General features: G+C 33.3%; 1 protein-coding gene across 4 annotated transcripts; it reads right to left on the bottom strand.

The window, feature by feature from the left end:
• Positions 1-146: 146 nt before the first annotated feature.
• Positions 147-5,427, bottom strand: LOC125836648 (BES1/BZR1 homolog protein 4-like). 4 transcript variants are annotated; one of them, XM_049515850.1, is made up of 3 exons: positions 5,059-5,427; positions 620-1,377; positions 147-535 (listed from the first exon to the last, which is right to left on the bottom strand). In XM_049515850.1, exons 1-3 carry the CDS (start codon positions 5,272-5,274, stop codon positions 532-534), a joined length of 978 nt encoding a protein of 325 aa, XP_049371807.1. In that variant the 5' UTR covers positions 5,275-5,427; the 3' UTR covers positions 147-531. The 4 variants fall into 4 exon arrangements, with proteins under 4 accessions (XP_049371807.1, XP_049371805.1, XP_049371808.1 ...); XM_049515848.1 differs by having other exon boundaries at positions 620-1,380; positions 5,059-5,407; XM_049515851.1 differs by lacking the exon at positions 147-535 and having other exon boundaries at positions 616-1,377.
• Between the last annotated feature and the right edge of the window lie 12,534 nt (positions 5,428-17,961).

Genomic DNA, 17,961 nt, shown 5'->3' with positions numbered 1-17,961 from the left:
TCCTCCATTATTGCTTAATAGGCTCAGAATTCCAATACATTCAAGATTATTCACATGGGCAGTTACCTTGAATTATTACATTAGTCTTTGTGGGTATCACAACTTGGGCAATCTTGATAGAGCCTACTCATCAATAAAGCACTCTGTTTAGAAATGAAAGATATATTCTTGTTGGTCAACTCTAGCACTACTACTATATCGTGTGAACAATTACAACAGGGTAACTACAAACATATTCGACACTGAAAAGGTCAAAGAATTAAAAAGAAGAGGGGAGAATATAAGAGAAAATAGGATAACGTTCCCCCAACCCAATCGGAAAAAAAAAGAGAGGCTCCACATGAGCCTATTCTTGGGAAAAAAAGCAAGAATAGGAAAACTAACTGCTGCTCCTACCCTGTATTTGAGACGTGATTTTCACCATACCAGAGTATCTTCACATTCGGAGGGATGATGAACAGAAGGAAGTTAAAAATGTCCAAACTTTGCGATGATCGTATAAGCATAGATTTTTACATCCTTACACACTCCCTATCTGCAAAGCAGCAAATGAAGCACCAATCAGAACAAACAAATACTTGGAAAAAGCTTGACAAAGATGAAGGGAAGGGCTTTTTACCTAGTGCTGGAGTTCCCAAGTGTAAGCTCAAGATCATCACTGATGCACTCTTCATGAATTCTTTCTCCTTCCCATGGCTTTACTACACCCTTCATATTGCTGCCAAATGCAAACTCTGCTGAGATAACATCCGACATTGGTAGATCAGCTGTTTGATCCATACAAGGTCCAACTGCAGGTGAACATGTCCCACTTTGTCCAGGTGTCCACATTCGAGACCCTCCATTTGATAATGGCTCCTTAAATCCAAATGGATTTGACGAGACAAGGCTGAAGGTGGGAGATGAAGGCCCATCCTGTGGAGTTTGAACACCAGAGTGCCATCCTGAATCCGGTGGGGTTTGGCGACCCGGACTAGGAGGGGTTGAGTATGGCAAGAAGGGATAATGCTGCTGTATCCATGTAGAGTTGGCCGTGGGATTTTCCCAATTATCATTCATCCTAGGAGTGCTGGCAGTGGGAGAGCTCAAAGGTGGAGTCACAGGAGCACTTATAGAACCTCCAGGAATGCACAGATGATGGGGAAACTTAGATGAGGATGGTGATGAGCCAGATGACAGGTTCTTAAGCCAAGGAATAAGAGAGTTGGGATCAGAATTATTTTGGACATTGGAAACATAATGGGATGAGACCGGGCTAGGGATAGGTGATGAAACTGGACTCGGATTATATGAAGCACCAGGGCTCAGTTGGTAAGATGAACAAGGGCTTACAGAAACAGAACCACCGATATCCATGCGTTCAACTGGCTTGCATCCCTGCTGAAGAGAACAAATGATAAGCAGCAACAAAGGGGCAAATCAAATAATAATAATAATAGCGAACCCTTCCCGAGAACTATGCTATAATAGCAGAAAGAGAACTGACATTTGCAATGCCCTGACTTGATAGATTATATGATTAAGGAGGTCTCCAGATCTTTTTAAAGCTTAAAATTGTTCCCTTTACATGACTGCAACTGCTTAAATTAGAGGTGAAGTGTAACTTAGTTATTACTTATACTAGATATACATCAATGCTCCAACAAAAGAATGCATTGATTCACCAGTTAGTAATATATCAGCTCATTTGCATACATCTATCAGCAGCACCAAAATCCCTATTGAAATCAGAAGCTCTCTCTCTTGAAATGAGCATATAAATTTTGTTATGAAATGAGGAGTACCTACATCCTAAGTTGCTCGGACTCTGGTGCGGGTGTCTGCTACGGGTGCAGATCTAGAGGTTGGATCCTTCATGATCAATTTTTTAAGATTTGGGGATATGAATCCATGTACGGATATGGCTGCAGGGATTCGCCTAAAAATAATTTAAAATATCTAAAAATAGAGTTATAAAACCTAAATTATGAGATATTATTTGGAGAACTTGAGTAGAATCATGGAAGGAGATTAAAGAAAAAGGAGTGACATAAAAATTTCTATATACAAGGTATTCCATTTTCTTCAATTTCACCTTAGCTTTTGTTTTGATTATAGGAATCATTAAAATTGTCCAGACTTTTCCCATCGATTTTGGTCAAAGACCAAAATCCGTTGACCAAATCGGACACGGATCCCACACCCACACCCATGTCGTGTCGACATGGGTGCGGCACCAAAAGTGGAGAGTCCAAGCAACTTAGCATACATCTATGTTTTTGTAAAGGTGCACATATTTGTATGCTGTAGGGAACCAACTTCCCACCACACTGACCAACCAACTTCTCTCTTCAAGAAAAAAAACATGTCGATAGATTGAGAGTACAATGCCCTGTTTGTGCTTGGTATCCACATGATAGTTCATGCATCTAATAATTTGGCAAAGAAGCTAGCAACAATGTAATGACCTTTTATGACAACCAGTATCACGGCTAATACATTTGGTGGCTACCAAGTCAAAACAGTGACTAAGAGAAACAATAATGAACAAGAACCAAAAAGCCATCAACATTTATTTGCAGAATTCCATACTTCTTTACACATTTTAAAATTTAAAGAAATCTTCCAGTTAAGGTCAACCACAGAGTTTCAAGCAGATGTAACTGTGGCTCAGCAATTAAAAGTAAGTTTGCTGTCTAAAGAAGCAACAAGAAATTAAAGAACATAGTCGAAATATTATTTGTCCCAAAAGATGCTCTCTTTTAAAACCTCACCATAACGGTGTCCCTTTAAACAATGTCAGCTTCATATAGTAACAGTTATGCGGGACCCAAAGTTTGCTATTTTTATCACAATTCTCCTCTACATTATACTCCACAGGCGACAGGTCAACATATGAACCTACATCTTTCTAACTAATAATCAATAAACAATTCAAATATTCAACTCTTTCCCCTAAATCTAATAGATACATCTGTCAAACTAGAAATATTAAATGGAGACTTGTGGATTATTAAATTAAACATTTCAGTGAATTATTTTTCCCCAACACAAGATTTCCAGTAGCTTGAAATGGCTAACGAAGTAGTGCAAAAGCCAAATTACCCGCAGCAAGATGATAAGGATTCTCTTGGTCCAAAAAGAGCCAAGTCTATTCCCATAAAGCAATCTTCAATTTGTACCGAAATATTTTGAACTTAATGTTTTGAAACTCCTAATTTAGTAACCATTGAAAAGCATTTATCTGTCCAACCACATCTATTCTTGGCCTTTAAATTTCCTAATTTAGGCCCCACTTGACGCCTACTTGAAAAAAATCCAAAATCCTTATTGCCATCATCTTGCGTATTTTCAAATAGCTCTTTTTCAACTTTCAGCCATAGCAATCATGTTATGTCGGGTCCACCCTCTCATCCCATTGATCAAGACTTGGATAACATAACCACTAAAGTCCTATATGTTAATGATAAAAGCATCCAAATACATACATAAAAATTGGACATAACCCTATTGCCAAAACAAGCCATAGAAAACATAGAATGATGGCACTAAAAAATATTAGACCACTGTAACCCTACCATCCCAACAACTTTTGAGAAAGGGTGTCCATATCCAATGCTAATGTCAACTATATGATTAAACCACAAACCCAGCTAAAAATGTTACCCATTCTTCTCCTAGCCCATCAACAGTTTTTCTCCCCATCACATCCAAAATTGATATCCCCACACGCTCTACAGCCTCAACTATAATTATGAAAATAAATATTGGAATAAAATAAAGATAAAGGAACCAACAACAATAATGGAACCAAAGGAATTTATTTCTTTTTGTTTCCTCAAATTGGTGGTTTAGTTCTGTCCAGCAAGGATTTAAATAGACCACAAGAAATATTACTCCTTGTTTAAGTGAACCTATTTCCCCTTTTAGTCTGCTCCAAAATGGAATGACACCTTCCTTGTGTTTTCAAAAGCAAACAGCACAAAAGAACAATAAAGTCCATGGGCATTGAAGCGACAAGTGAGAAGTGAAGAGCACACTTCTCTATAATGATCAAATTACAATTAAAATAACAAACTTCAGATGCAGTATACAATAGTGCTTACAGTAATCCAACTCCTCAAAGTTGAGATTCATAGAACCCACTGCATCTCGTTGGGATTACTTTGTGCATCATATTTGAAATGCACATTTCTATAAAGCGCACAGCTTCACCTATGAAACCACAATTCCTTGCTTCTCATTTCTTTATGTTTTAAGTGACGAAGTGATGACTAAATAAAACTGTCCCTTCTTTAAATAAGGAAATAATTTAAACATCTCATTTTATCCTTGACAACAAGCTTCTATACATATTCAGATTACAAGTGTAAAAAGTTGTATAGTCACAAAAATATTACGTCATATTTAAAACTAGTGTCAAAAGTCTATAGCCACAGAAATGATATTGCATATTTAAGACCAAATATTTCAATTCTTTCCTTTTATAAAACTCAATGCTTAGTCAAATGGAGTCACATAACAAGGAGGAATAATATTTTTCTTTTCAGAGACTTGGATTCTGATAGCATACATCAAGGTGTTGTACTTTCATGAATTTACTATTGAACCTTAGGATTTGATTCCTAAACTACCCTTTTCATAAAGAGACTGCAGATTCAGGATTTCGAAACTCAGGACTGGTAAAACCCTGGAATCAGCTAAAATGTCTATACAGTCCATCAAATTCAAAGGAAAAAGTGGGACCCTGGCAGTACAGCAGGGGCAATATCGTCAAATTAACCTCTGGGTGAAATGTTCAGACTTTCTGAAAGCTCTCTTCTTACTATGCACAAAATACACGGAGCAGAACAAATCTATGGAGAGGATTCGTCTTTTCAATCTTATGCTTTTCCTCTAAATTTGGCGATGAAAATAGAACTAATTTACTAAATCCGAACCTCTCGTTGCACAAATGAAGCACTAATCTTCAAAAACAAAAAAACTAGTAAGAAATAAAAGATATTTTCGGCTTAATTCGCCTTTACTAATTGCAATATATTTGCACAAATGGTGATATTTGAGGAAAAAGTAGTTTACCTTTCTGTAAGTAGTTCCATCTTCTTCAACAATCCAACCAGCCTCTTTACACAGAGCTTTCAATACCTCGTTATTATCACAGTGCTTCGGGAGCTTATAATTACCATACATCCTTAATCCGGCGAAGATCTTAGCGGCGATCGCCCTCCGCCGCCGCTCTCTCCGCTTATTGTTCTCTCTCTCCTTCCATGTCGGTAGCCTCGTGCCGGAAGTCATTACAACGCCGCCGATTGCTCCGCAATAGAAGACTTAAACCGGATTAAAATTCTTCGACCGGTTTACTTCTGGACCGGGCTTGCCAAACCTGGAAATAGAAAGGAAAAAAACTTAAGATATTCTTTTGAGCTAAATATGACAAGTTTCTGATCTAAATATGAACAGATGAAGTTAGGATTTTGCCACTGAATATGAAAGAGAACTACGAAATTACCACTGAGATTTTTTTGTTTACTGATTTAAAGTCCTCTAAACGTGGGTTGTGCACGTGTTGAGTCTTTTCACATAAGTTTAACGAGTCATTTGATATTTTGAATTAAATTATTCTGAAATTATAATTCTGTTATACTAATTTATAATTTCACTTGAAAAGTAGACTACAATAATTTTATGTTAGATGAAAAAAGATTAGATTTCTTTGGTTATTAAGTTTAGAATAGAATTTATATTACCTATGGTTGATATGTATTAAGATAAATACTGTATTATTAATCACGAAATATAACTTAAATCGCGATTTAACCCACACTATCCAAATTAGTTGAAAGTTGGGAGGAAATTGTCAAGAAAGGGATGTGGGGGTAAAAATGGAATTTAAAAATAGATGACCAAGTCAAAATTCAAAAAGGGACTAAATTCAATGATTGTGTTTCTGAATTCGGGGTACGAAATCAACGCTTTTGAAAATTTTGGACCGAAAAGTACAAATTCTACCCTCAATTATAAAAACAGATGTTCTTTCCACTTTCCAGGTCTCTTTTTTCTTTTTTCTTTTTTAAATTGAGATTTAAAAAAAAAGAAGATGAAGTGTTATGAAGAATAGTTACTACTTACTACTATTACATACTTTGACTTGTTTTAAATAAATATACAAACAGTCTATCGACAAAGCCAAAACAAAATAAAGTTTAATATATCGATGGTTCTTTAAATATATTAATAAATTTTATATAAATACTTAAAACACATTATAATGTTCTTATTAGATATATTCATTTGAAAATTTGAAAAACTTTTGTGAATATAGTCAAGTGGTTACCATGTATAAGCTAACTATTTAAATTATGTCACTTTCTTTAATCATGCACATTTGCTTGAATAAGATATTAAATTTTAGATTTGTTTCAATTGAGGTTGGTGTGTATAATTAAAAAATGATATAACATATTTTATATAGTTAACTTAACTACCAAATAGATGTTGAAAACACGGACAATCTTTTTTGAAATTTAAATAAAAAATGTTTAATAAGAATATTTTATTATTCTTTCAGGTGTTCAATTGACACAAATAATATTCTCAGTATCTAAATCAAATTTACGGACAAATTTATAAAGCTTTCAATGTATCAAGATAAAAACAATGGTGGTGGATTATGAAATAACACAAGGTTTCTAAAGACATTCACCACGTTGCAGTTTTTACTAGGTATAATAAAAAAATCAACGCAGGTCCCAAATAAAATAAACGAAAACCACTTTTTGACGCCAAAATTTAAATTATGTCCTCGCTAAATATATGTGATTTTCTCTATTTCATTTGGTTAAACTTCACCTTTAGAAGTATTTGGCTAAGTAGTTGGGCTTACCTTCCCAAAGTGAAGAGACGTGGGTCTAAAGTCCAGTCCAATAATGAGTTAAAGAGTCTAGTGGTGGGAGGGATATCTAAAGTTACTAATAAAATAAATATCTACTGCAAATAAATACCCATATAAAAGATAAATTATCACATTATTATTTGATGTTAAATTAGGTTTTGTTATGCGCTCTCCGAGCAAGCATTAAGATTCTTTGTTCAATGGCATCAAGATCAAACATATAAGATGCATCAATAGATATTGTAATAGTTAATTTAAGTGCTAGTCTAATAATTACGGTTATTGATTCAATTACTAATTCTTTATCTTCAGTTTTAATATCAAAGATCAGAAGCTACGCGCAAAGACTTACGATTCATAAGGAAGTTTCATTCTGAGGGACTCAAATATCTACAACATTGTCAAGCTTGGACGTACTAAACAATGACTCAATTAAGATTGTGATCACACCTTGATAAAATAGTGATGATTTGGTCAACCCTGAATATGTGACTCTTCAATGAGGGAGGACCACTAATTGTTTGAGTATGTGGTATGTAGTCGATGCACGAATTCACCTAGATGCCTAGTAATAATGAACAAATGACATGAATTAGTTGCAGACTTGTAGTTTATATGGTCAATGTGCATGATTTAAATACATTTTCAATTTAATCTTAACACACTTAAATTAAGAAAAAACTATTCGATGTAGCTAATTTTGCTTTCTTATTGTTCTTTATAGTTACGCTTCTCAAATAATTAAAGAATCTGCATAGCCAAATTATGCGTAATTTTATAGCATGTATATGCTTATACACGTGTATATATATATCTAAAAATCCTATTCAGCATTGCCCATCCCAACTTCACTTGTCCGTTGGTGTTTTAGTCGGTCATTGAAAAATCAACGCTGCTTCACCAGAGATCGTAAGACATATAATATACGCTTCTGTTACATACAATTTGAATATATATATATATTAAATCTAGTTGGCTGCACATACTGTTGATGACTTACATTCATACACATACATCCAATTTTCTTTGAGAACACGTATAATTGGTCAGACATACATTAAAGTTTTACTTTGAAAACATATATATACATATACAATTGAGTGTTACATATGCATACACATATAATTTCAATTAGAGACTATTTAGGGGTAAATTTAACTAGGATTTGTACAAATACAATATATTTTACTACTTTTTTTATATAAAAAAAATACATAACTCTATTAATACTATTTATATAAGTTATTCATATATAAAAATAATACGAAGTTTAATTGATAATTTAGAAATTTCTAAAACTAGTAATTTAATACATATGTAAGTCACAATGCAATCTCTCTCTCTCTATATATATATATAGGTCAGTGATCCTGTAACGTTGGTTTCAGAGCCTAGGAAAGTTCATGGTATATATATAATTGATGTGAAGAAATTCGGCATAGATATATTCTCTCTTTTATGGATCAAGAAGATATTAAAAGCACTCGACTAGAAGAGGTAGATATACCTCAAAACCTTAATTTGTTAAACAAATGGACTATTCCGAAAGTTAATATAAAAACCATTTATGATTATGGTTGGTTTGATAAGATTTCTAATAAACAGTTGATTAAAACAACTGAACAATCCTTGGCGTTAAACTCGTCCGAACAAACTATTCGTTTATTAAATAAGCGTGATATTGAATTATATAAATCTCAGTATAAATTTTTGCATATTGGCATGGTTCAAATTGCTTTTAAACCTTTAACTCTTAAAGGGTTACCAGAGACTTTCTTAGCTGCTCTACGAGATGCAAGGCATTTAAATTTTTGTCAATCCTTGATGGGTTCGATAGAATCTACGGTGGCTTATGGTCCAGTTTATTTTAATGCTCAGCCCAATTTGCAGTTATCTTTGACTGATTCTAATATATTAGATGCTTTAACCTTGAATGTTAAAACGCATGGTTATAACTATGCACCTGGATCTGAATTAATTTGCTTGTCGTATAGAATCTATTATAAATGACTTGCTACTTTGAATCCTAGATGTAAGTTATATGATACATCTGATCAAACTATTTTAGTAGAAACTAATTTCGCCAGATCTAAGGTCACTACTAGAAGACCTATAAAATGGGAAGAAATTAATTTTCCTACCACTTGGATTTTAGATTCTGTTATACCTCCTGAGCAAATGACCGATGCTGTCACTAATTCAGAATATTCTCATATTAGTCAAAATTTCGATGGAAAATTTGTATGCAGTTTGATGAAAAAATGTTCCTTATAGTAGACATTCTTTTGCTTCTGATAGAAGACTGGCTATTCAACATATTTCTCCGATAGAACCTTGTTATGGTCCAGCTAGAAATCGCGTTGCTTCATTACACACTTTATCAACAGTTATATCTGCAGAAAAATAAAAAATAAAAAATAAAAATTGATCCTCGGTTAAACATTGTTCAAACGAATGATAAAACATCTGATATTTCTGATAAGGATATTCCTTCTGTATCCGAGATGGATTTTAATCTTAATGATACTTAATGATGAGTGAACATCAAATTGATTTTAGTCCAGGTTCATTGGCAAGAAAATATATTCAAAACGAATTTTTAAATGAAAAATGGAACCAGTTTAAAACTTGGTTTTTTGACACTTATAGTAAAGAAGATTTAAATGATATTTCTCAAGAGTTTTATGAAACTTGTGCATTACATAATCATATTATGTTTTCTGTGTCTTGGTTTATAACCACTTATTTGCCTTTATTCATCAACATTCTTGAACGATCTTACAAAGATGAATCGGGTAATATTATTCAATCCATTTATCCTCCTCAAGCTCCGTTTATTTTACCAAATAATACTGGTATTACTTTTACTGCTTTTCATAAATTTATTGATAATTATGTCGCTGCTGTAAGTATAAATAAAATTAATCGTCTTATTTCTCAAAATAATTATTTGGGTCTATATGTCAAAGTTATTGGTGAACATATTTGTTCTCTAGACAAAAAATTAGATAACCTGTCTAATCTGATTGTTCAAATTGATAGTAAGCTAAAATCTGTTAAACAAGTTTCGGAACAGGCTTCTTCGTCAAAACAGTCTGATGTTCATATTCAAAGGCCTCCTGAGATTCAGGACTTTATTCTTAGACCTTTGCACGACCTTGAAAATCTTCTTGATAAAAAGTTTTCTCAATTTGGTGCAAGTGCGAAACTGATAAGTCTCGCTGAAGATTTTGCAGATGAGATGGAAGCCACTTTTGATTTCAAAACTCAAATAGAAATGGAAGTTAATAAACTTCATGGGTATCTAAAGAAGAATAGTGGTAATACTGCTTATGCTAGAAAACCTAGCATGCAAACATATTACTATCCCAGGCCTACTCCTCAAGATGTTTTAATAGAGGAAAGAGATTAGAATCAAACTAACACTTCTTATAGTGGAAGTGAGATTTATGAATGGAATCTCGATGGGTTAACTGATAGGCAGTTGACGATTATGGTTCATAGGATGCTTATGTATGCTACTATCTGCAAAAGTGTTAGTAACACTGACAAGACCATTTGCAAAATGATTATTGCAGGATTTATCGGTCAACTAAGAGGATGGTGGGATAATTATATGCCCTCTGATGCGAGAGCAGCAGTAATTAATGCTAAGGCAGTAAATGAAGGAGTTGATAATTTAGGCTTTGCCCTTGTTCAAAATAGAGAAGACGCTGTGTATACACTTATTTTGACTATTCTTGAACATTTTAGTGGTAGATTTACCAATCAATATGAAACCATTAGATCTCTTCTAAATGGTCTTAGATGTAGACATTTAGGTGAGTTTAGATAGTATAAAGACACTTATTTAAGTCGAGTCATAGAACTTCCCGAAAATGGTTTAGAATTCTGGAAAGCCAAATTTATTGATGGCTTACCTTCTTTATTTGCAGAAAGAGTAAAAAAGACTCTTAGAAATCCTCAAGGAATTATTCCCTATAGTGATTTTACTTATGGAAAGCTTATTGAGGCTTGTACGCAAGAAGACATAAATTTGTGCAATGAGTTAAACTCTCAAGACAGCTTAAGATGGATAAACTTAGAGAAAAGTCTCAATTAGGAGATTTTTGTACTCAATTCGGTTTACCGGATGCTTCAAAAAGCACCAACCGAGAAACTTTTAAATCAGAATCTCATAGATCTCATCATAAGAAAAGAAGATCTAGAAGAAGGACTAGAGAAGAAAGAGATGAGCGTAGGACTCATCGTAAATCTCATAGATTTACCAGGAATAGGTCAAGGCAAAATCTTGATAAGATTAAGTGTTATAAATGTGGAAAATTTGGGCATATAGATCCAAATTGTAAGCTGGAAAAGCTTAAGACTCTAGAACTTGATGATGATATTCAAGAGAAGATTTATAGTTTTCTGTATACTTCTGGTTCCGAATCAGATTATGATGATTCTGAAGCAAGTTATGCAACAGAGGATGAGCAACCTAAGCCTTCTAAGGTTCATCAAGATTCGAATGATGCTTGCAAATGTCATGGTGATATTTGTCACTGCGAACATGATGAATTTTACAAGCTGCAATCTCAGTTTGAAGATATGAATACGTTCACTATCACTGCTGATAATGTGATAGAACTTCTAAAAAAAGTTACCGATAATACTCTTCGTGAAAAGATCATTCAATTGGCTGCTAGTAAAACTAGCTCTTCAACTAGTATTCCTAACGATAAAAAGGTTAAAAATGAGTTTAATTATTCTGCTCCTTACTCCTTGTCTGAAGTTCATAATAAACTCTCTTCTAAACAAACCATGATTATTCGTGATACCTCTTTTGATGATTTAAAAAGGAGAAATTGAACATTTGAAGGAAGAAATTAAATTTCTTAAACAAATCATATTATTTGTGATCACTGTCTTACTCAGATTGAGTATGCTAATAGCAAACAAAAAAATAAGGTTGATGAATCTACTGCTGAAGAAAATACTCTTGCCAACACTTTGAATATTGATCCCTAACAAAATATGTTTTTAGAATGATGCAAATTGTTGCAGCTCATAAATGGTATGTTAAATGTACTATATTAATTGATAATACTTTTTCAATAACTAACATTGCTATGATTGATAGTGGCGCTGATGTGAGTTGCATTCAAGAAGGTTTAGTACCTACTAAATATTTTGAAAAAACAACTCATATGGTTAAATCTGCATCTGGTCATGCTTTGGATATAAAGTATAAATGAACTAATACTCGGATTTGCCAGAATAAAGTTTGTATTCCTCACTTCTTTTTCTTAGTAAAAAATCAGTTATACCCTCATATTATTCTAGGAACTCCTTTTATAAATGTAATTTATCCTTTTACTAATATAAATGCTAAAAGATTTTCTGCTACTTATAAAAATCAAGATATTAGTTATACTTTTATCACCGAGCCTATTTCTAGAGATATTAATGCTCTAATTGAAATGAAACAAAAGCATGTTGATTATTTACAACTTGAGATATTTAGTATGAATATATTCGATACTTTATAATCCGCTAAAGTACAGGAAAAGATTAAAGTCATTTCTGAAAAAATGGTCATTGATATTTGTGTTGATCATCCTAGTTCTTTTTGAAATCGGAAAAAGCATATTGTAACTCTTCCATATGAAGATGATTTCTCTGAAGAAAATATCCCTACCAAATCACGTCCTTGTCAGATGAATACCGAATTGGTCGAATTCTGCAAAAAGGAAACTGATAATTTATTGCAAAAGGGTTTAATAAAACCTTCCAAGTCACCCTGGTCTTGTACTGCATTTTATGTTAATAATGCAGCAGAAAAAGAACGAGTCGTTCCCAGGTTAGTAATTAATTATAAACCATTAAATAAATTTTTAAAATGGATTAGGTATCTTATTCCAAACAAAAGGGATTTATTATCAAGATTATATGATGCTAATATCTTTTCAAAATTTGATTTAAAATCTGGATATTGGCAAATTCAAATATTTAAAGACCATTCTTATAGAACGACATTCAATGTTCCGTTTGGACAATACGAATGGAATGTAATGCCTTTTGGATTAAAAAATGCTCCTTCGGAATTTCAAAAGATTATGAATGATATTTTTAATCCTTATTTGGATTTCATCATAGTTTATATTGATGATATTTTGGTATACTCAAAGACTCTTGAAATGCATATTAAGCATCTAGACATTTTTAAGAAAATAGTTATTCAAAATGGTTTGGTCATAACTAAACCTAAAATCAGTCTTTTTCAAACAGAAATTTGATTTTTGGGTCATTTGATTTGTCAAGGAAAAATGACTCATATTCAACAATCTATTGAATTCGCATTTAAATTCCCTGATATTATTACAGATAAGACGCAATTGTAGCGGTTTCTGGGAAGTCTAAATTACATTTTCCCCTTCTACAAAAATTTGTCTCGAGATTTAGCTCTGTTATACGACAGGCTAAGAAAAGATCATAAGAAGCCTTGAACTACTAGTCTCACAGATCTTGTAAAGACAATTAAAGAAAGAGTTAAATCTTTGCCTTGTTTAACCCTTGCTAATCCTACTTGGCCAAAGATCGTTGAGACAGATGCGTCCAATATAGGTTATGGTGGAATATTAAAACAGATTAACCCGCATGATAAAAATGAATACCTTATTCGGTTTCATTCAGGAAAATGGAGCGATGCTAAAAAAAAATATGCAACGGTAGCTCATGAAATGTTAACTATCGTTAAATGTGTTTAAAAATTTCAGGATGATATTTACAATCAGAAATTTGTGATAAAAACAGATGTTCAATCAGTCAAATATATGTTTGATAAAGATTTTAAACATGATGCATCCAAATTAATATTTACTAGGTGACAGACACAATTAGCCCTTTTTGATTTCGAAATTCATTATGAAAATGGAAGTGATAATTCCCTCCCAGACTTCTTATCTAGAAAATATCTTTCTTCTTAAAAAAATGGGTTTTCTTGACTTATTTACTGATATTTCTTTGGTTACAATTTGAAGGCAGTTCCTCTTAATAGAGATTTACAGGAACATATTTTATGGAGAATTATAGACGGAATGGTGATGGATATCGTCACTAATTACATAATTGAACAAGAGTTATATGAAAGATTTTATTGTTCTGAAGTTTATGACCTTTTAGATGACTAAACCTAAATGCTATGTTTGCAGAATGGATCCTCCTTGGGTAACCAAGGCTATAGGAAGGGGCAGTTATACTCGCGGAAGGGGAAGACCATCCTCCTCAAAAACATCAGGATCGTCATACGGATCCTCATCCAGCTCTCTAATTATACAAAAGGGAGGAATGAGCTTGGTAAAACTAACAAGCTCTTCAAAAGAATCTACTTCTTCGATACATCTGGATGATATTCCAGAGAATAATCCATTATACGCCCAACTGAGAGCATATTTATCTCAAAAGCAAAGTGATACTTTTGCATTGCTGGCGAAAGAAGAGGTTGATGATATTAGATCCTATGAAAGGGTAGTAAAGAAAGAAATGATATTTCTTATTGAAAACTCTGAGATACAGAGAAAAGAAGAACCCTGGAAGATATTCCAGCGATATTTACTTAACGGATTATACTTCCCAGGAGAGTCATACAAAACTCGCTTGTATTACGAGACCATTTTAACGAATACATGTAGTGTTGAATTTCAGCACTTCTCAGGTTATAACACCAGCGAGAACGTTTATAACTTTTCCAAAATGATCATAAACAGATTATATCAATTGAAGATTGGGGTATATCCTCAATGAAAGAAAGGCAGATCAACCTCAATAAAATCCCTACCAATTTCACTTATTGGGATTATATTAACGCTTTCAGCAAAGTCCTTTATTATAGCAATGAAAGGCATAAACATATTTGGTTTATCAAGGTATGTGCAAAGATATTTGTTGACCCAATTCCTAACTGGTTCTTGAACTGGTGGTCATACCACGGACCGACGGTAAATATTTTACCTGATCCCTTTTTAAAGTTATACAAAAACTGGGTTAAGGTTTCACCAGACCTTAATGATTTATACCACTCAGATCATGTTTGTTATATAGAACAAATTGAACAAATTTATTTCTTCATAGAATTCTCGATTCCATGGATCCATAAATGGACCCCGAAAGTAGGTTTTACTGAAGAACAAATTTCATGTTTATATCGAATTTATTATAATAATTTCTGGGATAAATTAATGAAGAAGGATCCCATGACTAAATCATGATATGGCCAAGAATTATTAGACTCTATTTCTCAAAGAATCCAAGATTATGGTACTATTCCTCACAAAGGAATAATTGCTGACAACTTCGTCAAACATATTGCCAGAAGAATTTCCATTCAAGATGGAAATAAAGAAGAAATGATAAAGGAGTATTTGGATGAAATTAGGAGGAATCTACTCCTCAATATCACTCACTATGAAAAATCAGACACTTCAATGAGAAGTGAAACAAGTGATGATATTGCAGATGATGCTCAAGAGGCACAACCTTGTGAATCAGCGAAACCCGTGACAGAAGATATGTTGTCTAAAGCAGAAGGTTTACTTAGGGAGTTGAAGAAGAAAGACAAGATGACCACTATTGATTAACAGTAGATACACTGTTAAACCACAGTAGAAAAACTGTTACTGTACATTTGGGACCCATTGATAAGGGACCCAGGGTCACTGTAAATCACTGTAAATCACTGTAGATCATTGTAGATCACTATTGACCACTGTAGATCACTGTAGATAGATCCCTTTTTATTCTATAAATAAGGTCTTTTGTAGTTTGAAGGAAGGGCGTCGAACAACACTCTCTCTTCAAAAGTTTTTTTTTAAGTTGTTTGTTTCTCTTAGTTTGTAAAACTCTTGGTTTGCCGGAAGTTCGCCGAAAGTAAATAAAGTTGTTGATATTTCTCTTCAGCCTGTTGGCCATCATTACAAGGTAATTTAATTCTCTTCTTTTAATTTTAAATCTTTTTATATCTCCGATCTAGAAGCCGTGACTATGTCCGGCTAAAAAATTATATCTATGCCGGATAACTAACTTCTCTTTTATATAGACCATGAACGGATCTAAGCTTTATTTAAATATAGAAGAATTTTAGTATGACTTCTCGACTTGGTTCTGAGATTGAGGTACAGTCAGATCTAGTACTACTTTTATTGACTTTGTCTTTATGACTCCGTCTGATAAGCCGTGGTTTTTAGCCCGAAATTGAGTTTAATAAGTAGGGCGCCTCATACCCGGTTAGAACTATCAGACACATGAGCTTAATAAAAGTATGTATTAGCTTCTTGACAGGCCCTTTACTTGGGTAAAATAGTTAAACCATGCAGTCTGAGAAACTATATTAAAAGTCTTGTGTATTTCGATTCTTATGTAGTTGGACTACCTCTAAGAATATTGACTTGCTTTATCTATGACTGGGCGGACCACCGCCAGATCAGTGATCCTATATATATATATATATATATATATATTATATTATATAATGAATATAGAATAACTAAACTCTATATAATCAATATCTACGTAAAATAACTAAACTCTATATAAAATAACTCTTTCATACATTACTAGTTACCAACTAATTCCTTAATGAATTAGAAAGATCATCATGCCATTGGAAAATAATGCCACACGGTTTCGGAAATAATGCCACACGGTTTCGGAGGCCCCAAGAAATTCTACTTAGCTTAGCAAAGCAGTTGGTCATCAAATATAATTTTCAATTTCTTCATCCCCAAGCAAACAACACTAACTAAACAACAAAACATAATACATTTTTTATATGAGTTGCCGTATAGTCCTGAGACTGCTTCCTTCTAAATCAGAGGTCTCGAATTTGAATTTTTAATATAGAGAAAATCCAATTGGGGTGGCCACCCGCGAATACTTTTTACATATATATGCAAATTTTCTTGATTTTTTTGGTGTATTTCTTTTACCTCTCATCTTATTCGTGATATTCTAACTCTGTCACTAATTTTTATAATTATTAAGAACAAAAAATATCATAATTAAATTATAGCAATAACAACAAAAATAAAATATCTAATATAATTTACAAGTAAAATGAACAAAATGTATGATAACTAATATAAATATAGGACATCTGGGCCTAACTCAACCCCAAAAGCTGGCTCATACAGGTAGGTTAATTTGTTCAAGTCCATATAAGGAGACCAAATTCTCATCTCTCTACTGATGTGGGACATCTTAACACTCTCCCGCACGCTGAGACTTCAACTCAACCCCAAAAGCTAGCTCATAGGGTAGGTTTGTTCAAGTCCATATAATGAGACCAAATTCTCATCCTTCTACTGATGTGGGACTTCTTAACCCTCTCCCGCACGCCGAGACTTCAACTGGAGCGTGAACACTTTTAAAACATTTCTAAATGGGGCCCGAACATCGGTGAACAACTAATTGGGATGGAGACTTCAACTGGAGCGTGAACACTTCTAAATGGAGACCGAACATCGGTGAACAACAAATTGGGATGAGTCTGACTCTAATTAATACCATGTAAAGAAATGACACATGAGTCTAACTCAACCCCAAAAGCTAGCTCATGAGGGGAGGTTTGTCCAAGTCCATATAAAGAGACCAAATTCTCATCCCTCTACTTATGTGGTACTTCTTAACAACTAACACCTTGTTCGGTTGTTACCCGTTGATTATATTATATTGTATTGTTAGTTTAAATACAATTTTTGGTTTGATTGTTACTTAAATTCTATTGTATCGTATTAGTTAAATCCATCATTAGGTAACGACGGAAAGACCCATTTTATATAACGATCGATTTGGCGTGATCGCATAATAGGACGGAGGGAGTACTTAGTTTGGTATGATTACTGTCCACTAAGCCCTAGAAAATTTGCACAAATTCCAATGTTTTTTTTTATTTTTATTTTTTTTATTTATTATTATTATTATTTTATTTTATTTTTGTAAATTCCTCACGGATCCCAAGAAACATAACTAACTCCTCAAAGTAGCAACTAACTAAGAGTATTTCATTTCAGAAGAAGACGAAGCAGCCTAAACAATTTTCTTCTACTTTTTTT

The sequence above is a fragment of the Solanum verrucosum genome, unplaced genomic scaffold, assembly GCF_900185275.1.
Source record: "Solanum verrucosum unplaced genomic scaffold, falcon-dt-bn FXZP01000278.1, whole genome shotgun sequence".
In the NCBI taxonomy this organism is placed as follows: Eukaryota; Viridiplantae; Streptophyta; class Magnoliopsida; order Solanales; family Solanaceae; genus Solanum; species Solanum verrucosum.
Note: the sequence above shows the minus strand (reverse complement) of the source record. Positions and strands in the feature narration are given on the sequence as shown.